The sequence below is a fragment of the Megascapheus bottae genome, chromosome 17 (assembly GCF_031878675.1).
Source record: "Megascapheus bottae isolate mThoBot1 chromosome 17, mThoBot2.hap1, whole genome shotgun sequence".
Taxonomy (NCBI): Eukaryota; Metazoa; Chordata; class Mammalia; order Rodentia; family Geomyidae; genus Megascapheus; species Megascapheus bottae.
The window spans coordinates 11,659,856-11,680,116 of NC_143525.1; the positions used below are offsets into that span (position 1 = coordinate 11,659,856).

Consider the following 20,261-nt stretch of genomic DNA (forward strand, 5'->3'; position numbering starts at 1 on the left):
CAGGGACGACGCCTAAGCCCTGAGTTCAAGTCTCATAACCGACAACAACTAAAAAAGGGAGACGGCCGGAAGTTTGGCCTAGTGGTAGAGTGCTTGCCTAGCATGCACGAAGACCAGGGTTCGATTTCAAGGTACCACATACATGGGGGGGGGGAGGAAAGCAGGAAGTGGTGCTGAGGCTCAAGTGGTAGAGCTCTAACCCGGAGAAAATCCAAGGACAGTGCTCAGACTCTGAGTTCACGGCCCAGAACTGGCCAAAACCAAACAAACAAAAAAAAGTGACATTTTCGCTGCTGAAAACCGAAGGTGATTGGGGGCGTGGCTTAGCCAATGAGTGAAAGTGTCAGGTGCCTAGTTCAAGTCCCGATCTCGGACCTAAAAAAAAAAAAAAAAGAATACAATCGAACCAACTAAAGGGCAATATTCCCAGTCGAGTCGACAACAGACGCAGCAGCTTTCTTCCTTCCACCCTTTTTTACTTCAATCAGAAGTAGATTTCCAAAATGGTTCCCACCGACTCTGCCCTCGCGGCTCGGTCCCCGCAGTGCTTTCCCAGCCCTTAACAATAACTCCTCCCCCAACTCCATTCCTTTCGCCTCCGCCCGAGGCGAATGACTTGCCCTTACTTGTCATGGCGACCGTCCAGCTTTGTGCCAGGAGCTTCGCGAGGGTTGCTGGGATTGGGACTTTCCCCTCCCACGTGTTCGGACTGGCGCTAAAAGTTTTGAGCAGCTCAAAAGTCCGCAGGCACCATTGTAGATACAGGGTGGTGTCTGGGCTCTGGGGGGCCCTGGCATCCGGGTTCGGAGCATGCTTCCTGGGAGAGTGACACGCTCCCCCGAGGACCAGGTAAGCTCTTGACGATGCCTGAGACGTCCTGTCTGAGTGACCGACTCTCGATTTGCAGCTCGGAACAGTTTTGGGGTTTGGGGGTGGAGCAGTAGGGACGTAGCCAGTTTCGGTGGGGTGTGTGGAGGGGGAAATGGAAAGCTTGGCTGGCGGGATAAACGTAAGAAAACAGTATTAGAAGGCTTGGGTATAGATGGTAGGGGTGTTAGCACAAGGCAGATTAACAAGCCGAACGCCCCGGCAAGGGATTGAGACTTCTGGGGACCTTCTCTCGGCCTAAGGCACATCACACACACACACACACCATCACGATCTACCTAGATCTACCTAGTGTTGGGTGGTGGAAGCCCCTGTACGGACATGCACAACGCCCTGAGTCTGAGACTTGGGAATTCCTCAGTCGAAATTGTAAGAGCTATGGGATCCCAGGGAAACCACGGCTCCATTACGAAATTAATTGGGGGCAATCTGAAAAACCCTTGCTCTTAAGGTCCCACAACTTCCGGACCTTTGTCTTGTCCGGAGTGATCAGGTCAGCCGGTTGGTTCCCAGCTCCGCTAGATGGAGAAAACCCAGTTAAGGACTATCGACCTTGCTAGCCGCAAGTGCTCGACCAGAGGTCGGCCTGTGCTAACCCGCGGCCCGGCCCGGGTCGGGGACGCGGCTGCCGGGTTATTGTTTGGCCGCACATTTACATTTCTTAGCCTCTTGCAGCCCCATTTCCGGTTTCTCTTTGTCGGAGCAGCTCACCGTCCACCCGAGCGGAGGGGAGTTCAGAAAGGCAGAAAGATGTCTTAAAATGATCCCTCTTGCTGGCCTGGCCGAGCGTGGCGAGGGCTATTATCCTCCATTCCGTTTCCTTTTCTGGACTTCTCGATGTGTTGTTTTTGCCCGGGAAGGGATGTTTGTTTTGGTACAAACCCCAATCCCTCCCCTTCGGAGTGGTGTGCTCCACCCCTGGGTCTTCTGCTTCCTTTTGGACGCAGCCATTGCGGGGGTGGGGGGGGTGATAGTGGGGAGGGTACACCAGGCGAGGCTGGGGTGGCCTGGATCACGGACTCGTCTGCGAACCAAACTAAAAATCGAGAGTGCAGTGGTGTGTGTCGTTTGTTTGTGTTTAGAACACAGCTTCCCCCAGTATCCGGTGTGGGGCGAATCCATTCCAAATCCGGACGCAGAGTAAACGTCCTGCAAGCGGAAGAGGCGGGGCTTGGTGGGGGCGGGGCTGGGGCGGGGGGCGGGGCAAGCTGCCCCGGGATCCTCGGTGCAGCTCTCCAGTCCGGACCAGTTCTTTCCAGCGGGAGGCGGCTGAACCCCGCCTAGCACCCGAGTCTCCCTCTCCATCCTTCCTTAACGCAGTGATCGCACACCACTCTGGATGCATCCTACTTTTGTTTTTATCCACACACTGCAGGGAAGTTTAAAGTCTCTTGTCCCTCCGAAGGTTCCATCTCGCATCCACCAAATGCACCATAGATCGACCAGGGGAAAGTTAGCATTTTATTAGCAAGCTGCGTGTGAGTGGTATTGCATAGCCACACCTCAACAGTGTAGAACTCAAAGCCGGGCTAAATCGAGTTCATTTAAAGCTAAACAAAAGGCTGTGGGCGGTTGAGGCCCCGAGGGCGCACATAAACTCTAGGTAACAGGCACGTGTGTTGTCTGGATTCTAATGTCAAAAATCTCAGTCTCAAAAAATGGCCGGGCTGGCGGCTCTCACCGGTAATCCTAGCTACTCAGGAGGCTGAGGTCTGAGGATCGAGGTTCAATGCCAGCCTGACACTAAAAAGTCCCTGAGGGGCAGGAAGTTTGGCCTGGTGGTAGAGCGCTGGCCTAGCATGCACGAAGACCAGGGTTCAATTCCTCGGTGCCACATACGTAGAACAAAAGCCAGAAGCCCCGTGAGGCGGCTCCCGCCTGTGATCCTAACTACTCAGGAGGCTGAGACCTGAGAATCACTGTGGAAAGCCAGCCCGGGCACTACAAAGCCATGAGACTTACCTCCCATTAATCCCTAGAAAACGGGAAGTGGTGCCGTGGCTCGAGTGGTAGAGTCCTAACCTTGAGAAAAGCCCAAGCACAGTGCCTAGGCCCTGAGTTCAGCAAACTTTCACACTCACAGACTTTCCTTACCAGGCTGGCTTCAAACCACAATCCTCAGATCCCAACCTCTTAGATAGCTAGAGCTACCAACAAGCGATCCTGGCATTTGATGAATTGGAGATGGAATTTCAGGAACTTTTTTTTGTCGGTCGTGAGACTTGAACCGTGGGCCTAGGCACTGTCCCTGAGTTCTTCAGCTCAAGGCTTCTGCCCTTCCCCTGGTGCCACAGAACCACTTCCAGTTTTCTGGTGATTAATTGGAGATAAGAGTCTCTGGGTCGGGCCGGGAGCTTGGCCTAGTAGTTAAAGTGCTTGCCTAGCATGCACAAAGACCCGGGTTCGATTCCTTGGTACCACATATATAGAAAAAGTAGAAAGTGGTGCTGAGGCTCAAGTGGTAGAGTTCTAGCCTTGAGAAAGATCAAGGACAGTGCTTAGGCCCTGACCTCAAGCCCAGGACTGGCAAAAAAAAAAAAAAAAAGAGTCTCTGGGTCTTTAGTGCCCGGACTGGCTTTGAACTCCAATCCTCATATGTCACACCTCCTGCTGCTCTACACAGCAAAGGCTTTCCTAGGAAGTTGACCAAGAAGTGGTTTTGCTGAGGAGTTAAAATGTGTGTTTTTAAGTTTTACCAGACATTGCTCTGTTATACTCTAGAATTAGAAATTTTCCTGATTAGGTAGCTTTCATTTGAAAAATGTTGGCCCAGCACTCTACCACTGAGCTACATTCCCAATTCCAGAAAGGGTTTCTCATCCAGGATTCAGTGAGTGGTTAAGAGAATATATTTCATATTTGAGTAGTTTTTGTTGTTTATGTTATTGTTTTTTGGCGGTGACATTCCCTGCACACACACAAACTACTGGGATTTGAACTCAGAACCTCAAGCCAGACTCTCTGTTACTTGAATCATACCTTCATTTAAGAGTAGCTTCAATCAGGCCAGTTCATCGCTGGGGAACTTTTAAGAGAGTAGGTAAATAACTAACTTCCTTGAACTTGCAGTTACTAGTCTGCTAATACTATGCTTAATTTTTCTGGACTTATTCTCCCCTCCCTCCCACCTGGGGCTTGCCTGGCCACTGTCCCTGGGCTTCTTTTTGCTCAAGGCTAGCACTCTACCACTTGAGCCACAAAGCCACTTTCAGCTTTTCTGTTTATGTGGTACTGAGGAATCAAACCAGGGCTTCATGCATGCTAGGCAAGCATGCTACCACTAAGCCACATTCCCAGCCACAAGATAAGAGTGTCATGGAAACATTGGCTTCGACTCTCAATCCTCAGATCTCAGCCTCCTAAGTAACTAAGATTATAGGCATGAGCCACCACTGCCCAGCTTTGTTTTTGTTTTGTTTGCTTGCTTTATAGGATGGGCAGGGAGGTGATCGTCAAGATTGGGGCTTGAACTCAAGGCCTGGGTGCTGTCCCTTAGCTTTTCCTGCTCAAGGCTGACGCATACCACTTGAACCACAGCTTCACTTCCATGTGAAGTGTCTACTTTGAAAAAGGTTGTTAAAGGTGACTTTGTTCATATGTGTGTGCATGTGTGTGTGTGTGTATATGCTCGCACTTGGATGCACAAGCATGATCACATGTGTGTGCACATGTGTGTGCTGGTCCTGGGGCTTTAACTCAGGGCCTGAGCACTGTCCCTGAGCTTTTGCTCAAAGCTTGTGCTCTGCCACTTGAGCCACAGCTCTGCTTCCTGTGTTTTGCTGAGTAGTTGGAGATAAGAGTCTCATGGACATTCCTGCCCAGGCTGACTTCGAACCGAGATCCTCAGATCACAGCCTCCTCAGTAGCTAGTGCTACAGGCACAAACCACCAGCACCCAGCTTTGTTCTCTTTAAGGAAATTTTGGAAAAATAGTTGCTACTGTAGACTTGAGTGGTAGACTGATACAGTTGGGAACCCTACATCTGTGGGTCTCCAAGTGGGGGGTGATACCTTGGACCTCATCTCTGAACAAACCTCTTTCCTTCCCCCACCCCCCAGTCACTGAACAGCATTCCCTAGGAGGTGAACTTGCATCAGTGGGGTAGAAGACAGTATCACAAAAACTGCACTAGCTCACAGTCATAAAGTAGTCTCTAAAATAACAAAAATAGGACAGATAGCCAGTGACTCGGGCCTGTAATCCTAGCTACTCAGAGGCTGAGAGCTGACTATTTCAGTTTGAAGCCAGCCCGGACAGGAGAATGAGGTAGGTATTTATCTCCAATTAACCACTACAAAGCCAGAAGTGGTAGTGTGAGTCAAGGAATAGAGTGCCAATCTTGAGTGGAAAAAGCCAGGCAAGCACCCAGGGCCCTGAGTTCAAGCCCTAGTATGGGGGGGGTGCACATGCACTCTCTCTCTCTCTCTCTCTCTCTCTCTCTCTCTCTCTCTCTCTCTCTCTCTCTCTCTCTCTCACACACACACACACACACACACACACACACACTTTGCCATGAAAGGAATGGCCATAAATTGGAAAGGAAATGGAGGGAATGGGTCAAAAACTACTGTATCCTGGGCCCAGAGCATGGCCTAATGGTAGAGTGCTTGCCTAGCAGTTATGAAGCCCTGGGTTCAATTCCTCAGTACCACATACATAGAAAAAGCCAAAAGTGGTGCTGTGTCTCAGGTGGCAGAGCACTAGCCTTGAGAAAGCCCAAGGACAGTGCCCAGCTCAAGTTCAAGCCCCATGACTGGCAAAAAATAAAAGAAAGTAAGAAAAAAAGAAAGAAAATTACTGCATCTTTTTTTAACAGGAAGGAGGGCAGAAGTGGGGGGCAAATTTTGGAAGACCTGTAGATTTTGTGGTGTGATTTTAGAATTTTTTTTTTCTTTGTGGGTCATGGGGCTTGAACTCTGGGCCTGGGCACTGTCCCTGGGCTCTTCAGCTCAAGGCTACTGCCCTACCCCTTGAGCCCCAGCCCCACTTCCCATTTTCTAGTGGTTAATTAGAGATAAGCGTCTCACATTCTTTAGTTAGTTCTCCATGCTGGCCTTGAACTACAATCCTCAGATCTCAGCCTCCAGAGTAGCTAGGATGACAGGCGTGAGCCACCGCGCCGCACTGAGTTTAAAAATTCTTCTCTGGTTATGTTCCTCAAAGAAGTATATGGATGGAATGTGTAGGCAGGGCTACTCTTTTTTTGGTCAGTCCTAGGGCTTGAACTCAAGGCCTGGGACACTGTCCCTGAACTTCTTTTACTCAAGTCTAGCACTCTTCTGCTTGAGCCTCAGCACTATTTCTGTTTGTTTGTTTGTTTGTTTTCTGTTAATGTGGGACTGAGGAGGAATTGAACCCAGGGCTTCATGCATGCTAGGCAAGCATTCTACCACTTAGGCCATGCTCCTGGTCATAGGGCTACCTTCTTGAAAGCAGAGGAGCTGTTCTGTTTTCCTGTTTCCCAGAAGTGGCTGTGTCCCCATGTGTCACAGGTCTTCAGGCTGGGTCCCAGGCTCACTGCTCCAGTGTGCAGGATGTTTCACCCGGTCCTCTCTTTTCTCCTCAGAGCAGCCAGACTGCCTTTGTGGCTACAGTCATGGAAGACCTACAGTCAGATCTTAACATCGAACTCCCTCTGAGTCAGGAGACATTTTCAGATCTATGGAAACTGTGAGTAAACCTCATGGCAAGTACAGGCTTGCCGCTACCACTCCACGAGTACCCTCCCTGCCCTGTCACCCCGGTACCCAGACCCCTGTCACTTAGTAAAGGCCTAAGGGAAGCAAATATCAGTAACGCTGACTCTATGCTCTTCTTTTTCAGTCTTCCTGAACAAGCCGTTCTGGTAAGAATTGGGCGGGAAGGGATCGGAAGGAACTGTGGACTTGCTGCCTTAGAAGGCTGGGACCCCAGCCTTACAATACTCTTTGTTTCTTTCCATCCAGACTACCCCAGTCTCTTCTCCCATCAATGATTTCTCAGACGTCGTTGTAAAGTGGTTAGAAAGTCCAGAGGAAGCTGCGCAGACATCTGCAGATCCTACTCTGGAGGCCTTGGCCCCCGTGGCCCCCACACTTGCAGCTCCTGTACCAGCCACCTCATACCCTCTGTCATCCTCTGTCCCTTCCCAAAACACCTACCGTGGCGATTATGGCTTCCGCTTAGGCTTCGTGCAATCAGGCACAACCAAGTCTGTCACATGCACGGTTAGTAGCCTTGAGGAACTGGCTTTCCTGTGATCTTAGGATACCTGGCCATATTCCCCTGGGTCTTTCTGTCCAGAACTAGGGGGAGGCGGGGGATTCCTTGACAAAACCATTGTATGTGGTACTGAGGCGTGGAACTTTAGCCTTCATGCATGCTAGGCAAGCAGTCTACCACTAGGCCTACCTCCTGGACCCTACTTGTGGCTTTTGGCTGGTTAATTGAAGATCCTCAGATCTCAGCCCCCTGAGTAGCTAGGATTATAGGTGGGAACCACTGACACTTGCCTTCCCCCCCCCCTTTTCTTTGTCTTGCTTTGTTTGCCAGCTGCTTCCCTGACTTTCTTCTCTCTCCTCCCTACTCCACAGTACTCCCCGACCCTCAACAAGCTCTTCTGTCAGCTGGCAAAGACCTGCCCAGTGCAGCTGTGGGTGGACTCTCCCCCTCCACCTGGCACACGTGTCCGCGCCATGGCCATCTACAAGAAGTCACAGCACATGACAGAAGTTGTGAGGCGCTGCCCCCATCATGAGCGCTGCTCTGATAATGACAGTAAGTCCTCACGGCCGGTGAGGGGGGGTCTGGGTAGAGCTAGCTGCCCAGGGTCTCCAAGCCTCCTGACTTGTCACTCACGCTTGTAGGTACAGCACCTCCTCAGCATCTTATCCGGGTGGAAGGGAACTCGCATGCCGAGTATCTGGATGACAGCTACACTTTCCGACACAGCGTGGTGGTGCCTTATGAGCCACCTGAGGTCTGATTACACACCTGGGTCTCTAGGCGGTGTCAGTAGCCATCTAGGTGGGAGGTGAAGGGAATGGTCCAGGGTGTGTGTGTGTGTGTGTGTGTGTGTGTGTGTGTGTGTGTGTGTGTGTGTGTGTGTTTGCGCGAGAGGCATATGCACAAGCGCACTGGGGTAGGACTATGGGGTGATTGGCTTCACTCCATAGTTAAAAAGCAACTGAAGCTGCCAGATACCAGTGCCTAGCTACTCAGGAGGCTGAGATCTGATGATCACAGTTCAAAGCCAGGCTCAGCAACATCCATGAGACTCTTACCTCCAATTAACCACCAAAAAACTGGACGTGGCACTGTGGCTCCAGCACTAGCCTTGAGTGGTAAAAGCTCAAGGACAACACCAGGCCCTGAGTTCAAACCCCTTGACCAACAACAACAACAAAAAGGCTTCATCCGGGCCTCTGTCCTCCCCCAGGTTGGCTCTGACTTTACCACCATCCACTACAACTACATGTGCAACAGCTCCTGCATGGGGGGTATGAACCGGCGGCCCATCGTCACCATTATCACACTGGAAGATTCCAGGTAGGGAGCTGTTTGCCACCCTTCACCCTGGCATGTTCCTCCTTAGCCTTTGTCTGGCCCTTTTCCCCAGACCCCACCCCTATCCACACCACTGCCCCTCCTAGCTCTTACCTGTCCCTCTAAGAAGACTCTCCTCTGCTGTTTCCTTTCTGCTTTTTGGACTTCTCTTACCTGTGGCTTCTCCTTTGTCTCTGGAGCTGGAATTTAGGCTCCCAGACAGAGGTGGGGAGCAGGTAGGCCCTGGTTATATAGAACGGTGTTCGGAGGGCCCATTTCCTCACCAACTGCATTTTCTGTCTTCACTGGGGTAGTGGCAACTTGCTGGGACGCAACAGCTTTGAGGTGCGTGTCTGTGCCTGCCCTGGAAGAGATCGGCGCACAGAGGAGGAAAACTTCCGCAGAAAAGAGGGGCCTTGTTCTGAGCCTCCACCTCCAGTGGGGAGCACTAAGCGAGGTAAGCTAGTGAATGGAAAGGAGGGGTGGAGGAGGGAGTGGGAGGAGGAGGAAAAGGAGGTGCCATTCCGTCCCATATTGACCCTTTTTGCTTTTCCTGGTCTATTCCCCAGTACTGCCCACCAACACTAGCTCCTCCTCTCCCCAGCCAAAGAAGAAGCCGTTGGATGGTGAATATTTCACCCTTAAGGTACCAAGCTCGGGACAGACATGTGCAGTCTCTTGCATATGCTAAGTAGGGTGGGAAAGGGGGAGAAAAGATATATCCATTTTTTCTCACAGTTCACGTCTCTTAACTATTAGAAAGTTCATAATACCAGATTGAAAGGTGAAGTCTAACATTCAGTGCTATGTTGTTTGGGGCTGCTTTGGGTAACATTTTAGACATTAGCCATCTGTAGGCCTTGATGACACAGAAGCAATGGCTGGGGCTGGGCATGTGGCTTTGTGGTAGAGTGCTTGCCTAGCATGCATGAAGCCCTGGGTTCCAGTCCTCTGTACCACATAAACAGAAACAAAAAAAATGCACAAGTGACACTATGGCTCAAGTGGTAGAGCGTGAGCCTTGAGCACAGAGAGGCTCAGGGACAGTGCCCAGGCCCTGAGTTCAAGCCCCGAGATTGGCAAAAGAAACAATGACTTCTGGTTTTACTGAACTTAAGAACATCAGTCTGTATCAGAATACAAGTACTCCTCCACTGAACATGATCACATCTCAGTGAAGATCCTAAGTTGAGAATGTGAATTGAAAGCGTAATTTGGGCTGCTAACTACTGAGGAGGCTGAGATAAGTAACTGTGCTGGTGGGTCACAGCTATAATCTTAACTACTGAGGAGGCTGAGATCTGAGGATCATGGTTCAAAACAAGCCTGACATATCTCTCAAATGGTAGAGCATCAGGGCCAGGAGTTTGGCCTAGTGGTAGAGTGCTTGCCTAGCATGCACGAAGACCCGATTTCGATTCCTCTGTACCACATGCATAGAAAAAAAGCCGGGAGTGGTGCTGTGGCTCAAGTGGTAGAGCTCTAGCCTTGAGAAAGTCCAAGGACAGTGCTCAGGCCCTGAGCTCAAGCCCAGGACTAGCAAAAAAAAGAAATGGTAGAGCATCAGCCTTGAGCAAATGGAAAAAAGCTCAGGGACAGTGTGCATGTCCTGAGTTCAAACCCTTAGAACCAGTTTAACCCCCCCTCCTAGTCCTCCCTCCCCCCAAAAAAAAATATTTATTAAAGGGCTAGAGGTGTAGCTTAGTGGTACAGTGGCATGTCTCATGCACCAAGCCCTGAGTTTGATTCTTAGCATCACAATAGTAAAATCAATACATTTGCTCCATCTAACCTACTGAACACGGCTAGCTTAGCATCATTGGTACCCTGTAGGATGTCATTTGTTCCCTTCGTGGTTGTGTGGCTGCAGCTCACTGCCGCCGCCCAGTATCAAGAGTGTCACCACATAATCCCTAGCTGGAAAAGACCCTAATTCGATGTATGCTTTCTACTGAATGCCTGTCGCCTTCAACGCCATTGTAAAGTCAAACAATCCGTAAGTCAACAAATCGGCAACATCTATGTGCTTAAGGACCCTTTTTCAAGAAGCTAATTGTTAAAAAGCATGAAAAGTGGTTTTGTGACTGTGCCCAATTCCTCTGTCCCCCTCGACAGATCCGTGGGCGTGAGCGTTATGAGATGCTCCGAACGATAAACGAGGCCTTTGAATTCAAAGATGCTCAGGCTGAAAAGGAACCAGAGGAGAGCAAGGCTCACTCAAGGTGAGTGACCTGGACCTGCTTCCAGCCTTGCCCCTGCCTTCCTGGGATAAAAAACCCTTAATACTCCCTTCTAGTCCTGCCTTCTGTGAGTGCTGACCCTACTCCATGTTCTTAAGTCATATCTCACAACCGCTTCCCTGCCTCAGGGCTCCCAAAACCTGGAGATGAGTAGATACTTTGGAATTTGAGGTTACTCAGCCCTATCCAGTATCGACGGGTCCTATGTGGCTTTATTACTCCTCTGAGGCTCAAGTTCCTCATTTTAAAAAAAGGAGTAAGAAAGAATGGGGGGGTCCGATGGCTTCCACTTGTAATCCTAAGTACTCAGGAGTCTGAGATCTGAAGATTGCAGTTCAAAGCCAGCGCAGGCAGGAAAGTAGGAGAGACTTCAAATAACCACTGTGAAACCCGAGGTAATGCTGTGGCTCAAAGTGGTAGAGTGCTAGCCTTGAGCAAAAAAGCTCAGGGAGAGTGCCCTTAAACACCAGCTGTAGGTGGTAGTCACCACCTTAACTTATATTCTCTTTGTTCCAGCTTTAGAACCTTTTTAGGCCTTGATCGAAGAGCTTTTACATCATGTCTTCTTCCTTGTGTCTCCCCTACAGCCACCTGAAATCCAAGAAGGGGCAGTCTACCTCCCGTCATAAAAAACCGATATTCAAGAGAGAGGGGCCTGACTCAGATTGACACCTTCTGCCTCCTCTCCCCACAAACAACCCCTTCCCCTGTCCTCTTTCCCCCGGGACTCAGGTGCTTGCCTCCCTGCTTGGCATCAGTGTGACTCAGAGATACCCAGAACCAAGAACTCTGCTGTTTCCCGTGTCGTGGGACCCCAGTGCACTTGTGTTTTGGGGGTGGCAGTGGGAGCTAGGACACACCAGCTTAGCTTTTAAGGTTTTTAGCCATGAGGAATATTTGGGAGAAAAGAACATGTAAGGGTTAGGGTCCTGGTAGCCCAGATCTCCTGTGGAACTAATCACAGAGCTAACTCACGTTAGTTTAATTTCTCCTAAGTTGTAGGAAACACTGCTCATTGTGCCTACCTCACAGGGTCTTGTTGTGAGGATTAATACAATATGTGGCTGGCCTTGAGCCACCAGTTACCACTTGGTAACTGGGGCTTCCTCACCCCCCTCGGAGGTGCTAGTTTCAGGGATGGGCTGAGAATTTCCAAGACTGGGCAACTAGTTGAGAGGGAGATGTTGCCAAGATTCCACCAGCCCAGCCAAAAGCTGCTCAGTCTTCTGTTGAACTTTGGCAGTAGAAAAATGTCACACGCAGGAGAGCTCCATCTTGGGCTTTATGTAGGGTCTGGTGAATCTACCAAGACCCTTTTTTTTACTTCCCTCACCCACCTACGTGTTCAGGGTCCACTTCTTTTTGCATTCTGCAAGGCACATCTGCATTTGTCACGCCCCCCCACACACACACCCCTTCTCCCTTTTTATATTCCCTTTTTATATATTGGTTTCTTATTTTACAATAAAACTTGATTACCCACCTGTGCCTATGAGGGGTGGATGCTGGCTCAGACTTGCTGAGTTCCCAGGTGCAGGGATGAGTAAGGAGGTAAAATTGGGAGGCAGCCACCTGAATCTATAAGCAATGGGGGGGAGGGGGGAGGAGGGACAGCGTCCCAAGTTCCAGAAGAACAACAAAGGCTTTGGGGACTGGGCCAGTCTGTGGACTGCATGACAACAAGGAAAAGGGGTGACTCCATTCTCCATTCATAACTTGGGAACCAACTGTCTCTCCCCCCCACACCAGGGCTGGCACACAGTTCCTGCCTGCCCTTGTTCTATGGTTGGGCTGTCCCCTGGGCAGCCTCTCCTAGGATTATGAGATTTAAATGTCTGATTTAGCAAGCCTGAGCCTTTCTCCTGTGGCCATCTGCTTCACAGCAAAGTAGCTGGGTACCTAGGTCCCAAGGGGAAAGGGGGTGGGTGCTACTACTGGATGAAGACGGGCCTGTCAGCTGGGGTCCCAGGAAACTGGGGGCAGCTAAGGTAAGGGTTGGGGCCTTCCCAGCATCCTCCTATCCTGGGCCTCATGCCAGATTACTGAATGAATTGAAGCTTACGCTGCCAGAAAACGGGGGTGGGGGAACCCTTTGAAAGGGCTTCTTGGGATAGGAAGGAGACTTAGGGTTGGAGAGCCCAGCATCCCCAGCCTACCCTACTACTCAGTGCTGCCAGCTCTCAGAGAGGTGGGGCTGAGCCGGGGCTCTCCCCATTGCCTGCTGTTGCCTGAGTGGGTGCCAAGAGGGAAGGCCAGTCACTGGGCATGTGGCTTAGCCTTGTCTCCCTTGTAGTGGACACAGAAGGACTATGATCCACAGGAACTTTGGGATTTCAATCCTCAGCCTGTCAACTAGGCTTAGAAGTGACAGCAAGAGACCCTTCGCCTTGTCCCCTAAATCCCAGAAAGCCTCTGCCCTCAGAACCCCATGGTTTTCTTGCCCATTAGGAGGAAACAAATGCTCTCTCAGGAGACTTCTGTCTTCTTGTCCAAACCACTCATCTTGTTTCATTTTTGTGGTCAAACCTAGGCTTTACACATCCTAGGCACATCTCCAGCCCCATAATAGACCCTTCATTTACTCATCTCCCCCTAGCCACCATAAACGGGCAAAATGTGCAACAATCCAGTTTCTGAAGTATAATTCCTATTCAAGGCCCACAAATTAAAGACCAGCCTGGGCAACATAAGACCTGTGAGAAAGTGTTTGGTTTTTTTTTTTGTGGCACTCCTGAGGCTTGAACTCAGGGCCTCAACACTATCTCTCTGAAGTACTTTGCTCAAGGCTAGTACTCTACCCGCTTAAATCATTTCTCTACTTCTGTTTTTTGTTTTGTTTGTTTTTTTCAGTGCTTAATTGGAGATGCTTACTAAATTAATAGTGCAATTTGTAAAGTTGTAAACAAAAGCTGGATTGGTGTGTGTGTACCCACATATGAGTTACAGGTACACGTGTGCCAGTCCTCAGATTTGAACTCTGCATATGTACGCCCTGGGGCTCGAATTCAAGGCCTGGGTGCTTTACTGTCTTTATGCTGTGTGTGTGTGAGTACATGTGTACATGTGTGCACCAATCCTCAGGCTTAAACTCAAGGCCTGGCCACTGTCACTGATATTTTTTTTTTGCCAGTCCTGGGCTTGAGTTCAGGGCCTGAGCACTGTCCTTGGATTTTCTCAAGGTTAGAGCTCTACCACTTGAGCCTCAGCACCACTTCCGGCTTTTTTCTATGTATGTGGTACCGAGGAATCGAACCCGGGTCTTCATGAAGACCCGGGTGCATGCTAGGCAAGCACTTTAACCACTAGGCCAAACTCCCAGCCCTATCACTGATATTTTTTAGCTCAGCGGTAGCATACTTGTGCTACCACTTGAGCCACAGCCTGCAGATACGAGCCTCATGGACTTGGCTGACTGATCTGACTTTGAACTATGATCCTCACATTCAGCCTCCTGAGTATTACAGGAGTGAGCCCCTCACACCTATTGTGTGTGCCAGTATTGGGGCTTGAATTCAGCTTTGTGCCCTCCCTCCCTCAACACTGGTGATCTAACACTTGAGCCACAATTCCACTTCTAGAAAAGCTGTTTTTGACTCTTAACTCCTTCCTATCTCAGCCTCCCAAATGTAGGAGTTACAAGCATACAACATGATGCCTAGCAGAAAAATGTGCCTTTTGAACGATGGTCCAACACCCCTAGCCTTCACCATTTCCTTAGATTATGTCCTTAGCTGTTTTACTGCTGTAATCCAGAAAACAGATCCACTCTAAGGCCATAATTAAGCCCTTTCTGAGTTGATAAGGCACTGGACTGAGGCTATCAAGGCTTGGAAGCTGAGTGCCAGAGGCCAACGCCTGTAATCCTAGCTACTCAAGAGGCTGAGATCTGAGGATTGTAGTTCAAAGCCAGCCTGGGCACAAAAGGACCTGAGGCTCTTATCTCCAATTAGCCTTTAGAAAACAAGAAGGGGAGCTTTGCTTAAGGATAGGGAAGTAGCCTTGAGCTGAAGAGCTCAGGGACAGCTCCCAGGCCTAGTTCAAGCCCCTCCCCCCAACAATACATACATACATATGTGTGTGTGTGTGTGTGTGTGTGTGTGTGTGTGTGTGTGTGTGTGTGTGGCTTGGGTCTGGAGGCCTGCTCTGCTGTGAGCTGTGTGACTCTCCATGAACTGCTCTCCCCTTCGGTTTCCCTTATTGACTTTCTTCCCTGTATTCAGTCAAGTTCACCCAAGTAGTCTGCTGAATTCACAGGTTCTTTACCAGGCACTGGTAATCTATGGCAGATAGGATCTCTGTTCAGCTCTGTCCCATGATAGGCTAGATAGGGTGGAATCAGATTCCCAAATTTCTTCATGGTTCTAATCCAGGTTTACAATTTACAACTTTTCCATCAAGTAAGTGAAACAAAATCAAACTGAGAGCTGAGGATGGACAGTTCAGCAGTAAAGTTCAGACCTACTACATATGAGGCTTTGGGTTCCAGCCTCAGTGCCAAAGAAAATTATGCTGGCTTCATTAATATTAAAGGCTTTAAAGACTTTTTTTTCATCTAGAAACTCAGGACGATCCCAATGATGTAACTCCTCTGAACAATCAACTTACCATCTAACAAAATAAATACCAGGAAGCGGGGACATGTGCAGTGGGAGTCAGGGGAGGGAACAAAAAAGATGAATGGAGAGAGAAAGGGAAGGCAAATGCAATCATTATATTCAGAATGGAATCATGTAACTTGAAGGTATGGATGGGGATGGGAGAGTAGGGAATGATAGAAGAGATGACATTGAACAAGATGTACTTAGAAACTGATTTGTCAAATTAAAACTCCTTTGTATAGCTACTTAAAGACAATATTTTAAATCCAGAAATAAATTTTTAAATAGAGATGGAACATCGTTAGAATATCAGAATACATTGCTGATTTTTCTTTTTTAAAAGAACATTACGCTAATCCAATAGGGGTTTCTTCCAGGAGCACAGAGTTGGTTTAATAGCAGAATCTACCAACGTAATTCATTATATTAACAAATTAAAGAAGAAAATCATGATCATATCAACAAATACTGAAAAGAATGATTAAGTTTCAGCTGGCATTCCTTTTAGGAGGAAAAAAAAGGAGGGAGTGTTCATTAAAAATACACTAGTAGTGGAATACCAGTAAGTCAATGTTATCCTAGTTAAACACACAATTAAAATAAAAACTAGGGCTGAGAATTTAGACCAGTGGTAGAGTGCTTTCCTAGCATGCACCAAGACCCAGGTTCGATTCCTCAGTTCCACATACATAGAAAAGGCCAGTAGTGGTGCTGTGACTAAAGTGGTAGAGCTCTAGTCTTGAGGGAAAAAGCTCAAGGACAGTACACAAGCCCTGAGTTCAAGTCCCAGGACTAGCAAAAATAAAAATAAATGAAAATGAAAATAAATAATAAAAATAAAAAGTACACAGGATGGTGATTAGTGTGGATTTTAGTGAATTCAAGAGGACCAAAAGAGAAATCACTGACTTAGAGAAACAAAAATAAGGGCTGGGAATGTGGCTTAGTGGTAGAGTGCTTGCCTGGCATTCATGAAGCCCTGGGTTCAATTACTTATTACCATATAAACAGAAAAAGCCAGAAATGGTGCTGTGATTCAAGTGGTAAAATACTAGTCTTGAGCAAAAGAAGCTCAAGAACAGTGCCCAGGCCCCGAGTTCAAGCCTCAGGACTGACAAAAAAGCAAAACAAAACAAAATAAAAACACCTAGGCAACATTGGTTCACTGTACTCCTAGCTACTCAGAAAGCTGAGATCTGAGGATAACCCCAGGCAAGAACGTCCATGAGGCTCTCATCTACAACTCACTAGCAATCTAGAAATGGAAATGTGGAGTCAGGCACAGTGGCTCACACCTGTTATCCTAGTTATTCAGTAGGCTGAGATCTGAGGACCGCAGTTCAAAGCCAGCCCAGGCATTAAAAACTGAAACTCTTCTCTCCAAATAACAACCAGAAAACCAGAAGTGGCCCTGTGGCTCAATGGGGTAAGGCGATAGCGTTGGGCTGAAGAGCTCAGGGACAGCACCCAGGCCCAGAGTTCAAGCCCCATGACCAACAAAAATAAATAAAAAAATAAATAAAGGAAATGTGACCCAAATAATAGAATCTTTAGTGGAAAAGCCAACCAAGAGTACTCAGGCCTAATGTCAAGTCCCAGTACCAGCACAACTTTTCCCCCTTGAGAAGTGTGGCTTAGAGCTTCACGAATGCTAAGGATGTACCTTACCACTTAACTATACTCCTAAGCAAAGTTATAGGTGATAAGTGCCCAAGAATAACTACTTCTGGATTTTTGCTTCTTCTTGTCATTGTTTTAAGGAATGGAGGCTAGAGTTGGGCGCTAGTGGCTCACATTTGTCTTCCTAGCTACTCAGGAGACTGAGATCTGAGGTTTGAGGTTCAAAGCCAGCCCAGGCAGGAAAGTACATGAGACTCTTACCTACAATTAACCACCAAAAAGCCATAATGGAGCTGTGGCTCATGTAGTAGAATGCTAACCTTAAGCAAAAGAAGCTCAGAGACAGCACCTAGGCCCTGAGTTTAAGACCCAGGACTGGCTCGCGCGCGCGCACGCGTGCGCACACACACACACACACACACACACACACACACACACACACACACACACACAGAATGGTGACTGGGCATATAACTCAGTTCTACTCATCTAACATGTATAGATGTACAGAGCCTGGACTCCATCCTAAGTTTTGAAAACAGACAGGTTACTATTTGCTTGCCAGAAATCAAACATCAGAAACTTCTGGACCAGATAGATCATTATGGCCTGGAATAGACAAGTTAGAAGAAAAAAACAAATCTAGGAGTAACACCATGGGCATATGGGAATATCATTATATGGCTAATGTCAGCATTTTGAGTCAATCAGAATACATCATAGGGTTTTTATTTTGTACCAGGCCTGGCACTTGAACTTAGGGTATGACTACTATTCTTTAAGGATTTTTTTTTTTCTCAAGGCTAGTGCTGTACCACTTGAGTCACAGCTCCATTTCTGGCTTTTTGGGGGTTAATTGAATATGAGTCTCATGAACTTTCCTACCTGGCTGGCTTAAAATCTCACATTTCTGAGTAGTTTCAGGATTATAGGCATGAGCCATTGGCACTCAGCTTTAAAAGTAATTTTTTAGCTGGGTGCGGTGGCTCATACCCCTTGACCAAAGGGGGGATAAAGTTGTTTTTGTTTTGTTTTATTTTTTGCCAGTTCTGGGCTTGAGCTCAGGGCCTGAGCAGTGTCCTTGGACTTTCTCAAGGCTCTTAGCCCTATGTATGTGGTACCGAGGAATCAAACTCGGGACTTCATGCATGCTAGGCAAGCACTCTACCACAAAGCTAAACTCCAAGCCCTGAAAAAAGTTTTTTAATTAATGAATCTTGCACAACTGCAAAAGAAAATACAGTATAAAAGCAGACCTTCCCCCCTCCCCCCCCTGCACAGTGGCTCACACCTCTAATCCTAGCTACTCAGGAGGCTGAGATCTGAGGATTATCATTGTGGTAGGGTGGTAGCCTAGAGCTGAAGAGCTCAGAGACAGGGCCCAGTCCCAAAGTTCAAGCCCCACAACAGATAAAAGGAAAAAAAAAAGGAATGAAGGAGGGAGGAAATAAATCTGGTTAGTGCCTTAAGTCAAGAGGGAAATATGGCTAAGGAAAGTTTTGCTGTTCAGAAAGTTGATGCTGAAATTGTCAAGTAGTTCCAACAAATTCACAAAGAAGTACCAAGCCCTTGTGAAAACAGGAAAATGAAATATTATGCCACCATTAAAAATGAATTAGCAGCTAGGCACCAGTGGCTCAGGCCTATAATCCTAGCTACTCAAGGGGCTGAGTGAAATCTGAGGATCAGTTTGAAGTAAGCCCAAACAGGAAAATTCCGTGAGGCTCTTATCTCCGATTAATCACCAGAAAACCAGAAGTGGAGCTGTGGCTGAAAGTGGAGGAGTGCCAGCCTTCAGCAGAAGCTAAAGGACAGCAGGTAGTAGGCTCTGAGTTTATGCCCAGTACAGGCACCAAAAAAAGAAGAAGAAGAATTTGCTCTCTACTAGTTGAAACAGACACATGGAATTTATTTTGAGTGGACAAAATGTAAGATGTACAGACATGTGCAGTGTAAGATCCCCCAAGCCAGGCATTTTCTTATTTATAAGATGATATATGTGTGCATGTGCCTATTATAAACTTAAGGTTGTATATGTATATGTAAGTTTATTTTTCAAAGCTCATACTAAGAATACCTTATCATAGAAACAGAAGGCAAAAATTAACTCCAAAAAGAAAATCAAAATTAGCTCTCCATACATTCCTCCCATATATCACAATAAACATATATATCCACCCATCCTTTATTTTCCATCCTTGTGTATTTTTTTTTATAAAATTAGAATCCTATAGTTTTCTTATTTTGAAATCTGATTTATTTATTTATTTATTTATTTGCTAGAGCCTCGACTTATATCCAGCCTGGCCTTGAACATAGATTTTCCTGCCTCCGCTGTGTCCTGAGTGTTGGGAGTCTAGGAATGTACTAGGCATGCCCAGTGTTTTGAAATGTTCCTTTTGAACAACTTTTCTAACCTGTCTGTAAGCATTCAAAGTTGTTTTCTCCCAAACCATCCCGTTGTCCTTTAAAACCCAACTCTGATGCTGCCTCCTGCACAACTTTTTCTTGAGCAGAGGAAGGAGAGGTGCAGAGAGATTCACTGGTGCTGGGGCTTGAACTCAGGTCCTGGGCACTGTTCCTGTGCTATTTTGCTCAAAGCTACTGTTTTAGGGCCAGGAACTGGGGACCTGTAATCCTAGCTACTCAGGAGGCTGAGATCTGAGGACTGTGGTTAAAGTCAGCAAACGCATGCAAGTTCGTTAGACTCTTATCTCCAATGAATCACCAGAAAACCGGAAATGATGCTGTGTCTCAAAATGGTAGGTAGAGTACTAGCCTTGAGTTGAAGAGCTCAGGGACAGTGCCCAGGCCCAGAGTTCAAGCCCTATGACCGACAAAAAAAAAAAAAAAAAAGAGGGGCCAGGAGTTTGGCCTAGTGGTAGAGTGCTTGCCTAGCATGCACAACACTCTGGGTTCAATTCCTCCATACTGAATACCCTGAAAAAAGCAGGAAGGGGTGCTATGGCTCAAGTGGTAGAGCGTTGGCCTTGAGGAAAGCCCAAGGATGGTGCTCAGGCCCTGAGTTCAAGCCTCAGGACTGGGAAAGAAAGAAAGAAAGAAAGAAAGAAAGAAAGAAAGAAAGAAAGAAAGAAAGAGAGAAAGAGAGAGAGAGAGGGGAGGGAGGGAGGGAGGGAGGGAGGGAGGGAGGAAGGAAGGAAGGAAGGAAGGAAGGAAGGAAGGAAGGAAGGAAGGAAGGAAGGAAGGGGAGCGGGCCCTTCTGAACGTGGTCACCATCAGCTTCCCCTTCCATGAGGCACATCTCAATCTACCCTACGCTCTTCATTCATCTTGTTAAAGTGGGAACTCCAGCAGGAATCTTTCATACAGGTCTTCAAGGTGCCTAGAATGCTAGAATACACACCGTAGGCACTTTGTAAGTCTCCCTAT

At 47.8% G+C, this 20,261-nt stretch overlaps 1 protein-coding gene and 1 long non-coding RNA gene across 5 annotated transcripts; one reads left to right on the forward strand and one right to left on the reverse strand.

Annotated features, from left to right (window-relative positions):
* Positions 1–289: 289 nt before the first annotated feature.
* On the reverse strand, positions 290–1,602 carry LOC150051016 (uncharacterized). Its single transcript, XR_016538279.1, has 3 exons — positions 1,358–1,602; positions 627–995; positions 290–375 (listed from the first exon to the last, which is right to left on the reverse strand). It is a non-coding gene; the product is annotated as an uncharacterized LOC150051016 (long non-coding RNA).
* Tp53 (tumor protein p53) lies at positions 761–12,135 on the forward strand. Of its 4 annotated transcripts, none has more exons than XM_090349652.1 (12): positions 761–849; positions 4,321–4,470; positions 6,456–6,559; positions 6,713–6,734; positions 6,835–7,095; positions 7,462–7,645; positions 7,735–7,847; positions 8,307–8,416; positions 8,728–8,870; positions 8,983–9,059; positions 10,529–10,635; positions 11,241–12,135. In XM_090349652.1, the coding sequence occupies exons 3-12, from the start codon at positions 6,486–6,488 to the stop codon at positions 11,320–11,322; spliced, it is 1,173 nt and encodes a 390-aa protein (XP_090205778.1). In that variant the 5' UTR covers positions 761–849; positions 4,321–4,470; positions 6,456–6,485; the 3' UTR covers positions 11,323–12,135. The 4 variants fall into 4 exon arrangements, with proteins under 4 accessions (XP_090205778.1, XP_090205777.1, XP_090205779.1 ...); XM_090349651.1 differs by having other exon boundaries at positions 4,321–4,460; XM_090349653.1 differs by having other exon boundaries at positions 4,321–4,460; positions 6,461–6,559.
* Positions 12,136–20,261: the final 8,126 nt, after the last annotated feature.

Coding starts and splice junctions, on each gene's coding strand:
- Tp53 (XM_090349650.1), top strand. CDS start 811: ATGCTTCCTGGGAGAGTGACACGCTCCCCCGAGGACCAG. Junction 7,646..7,734: donor GCGCTGCTCTGATAATGACA/GTAAGTCCTCAC, acceptor TCACGCTTGTAG/GTACAGCACCTCCTCAGCAT. Junction 10,636..11,240: donor GAGAGCAAGGCTCACTCAAG/GTGAGTGACCTG, acceptor TCTCCCCTACAG/CCACCTGAAATCCAAGAAGG.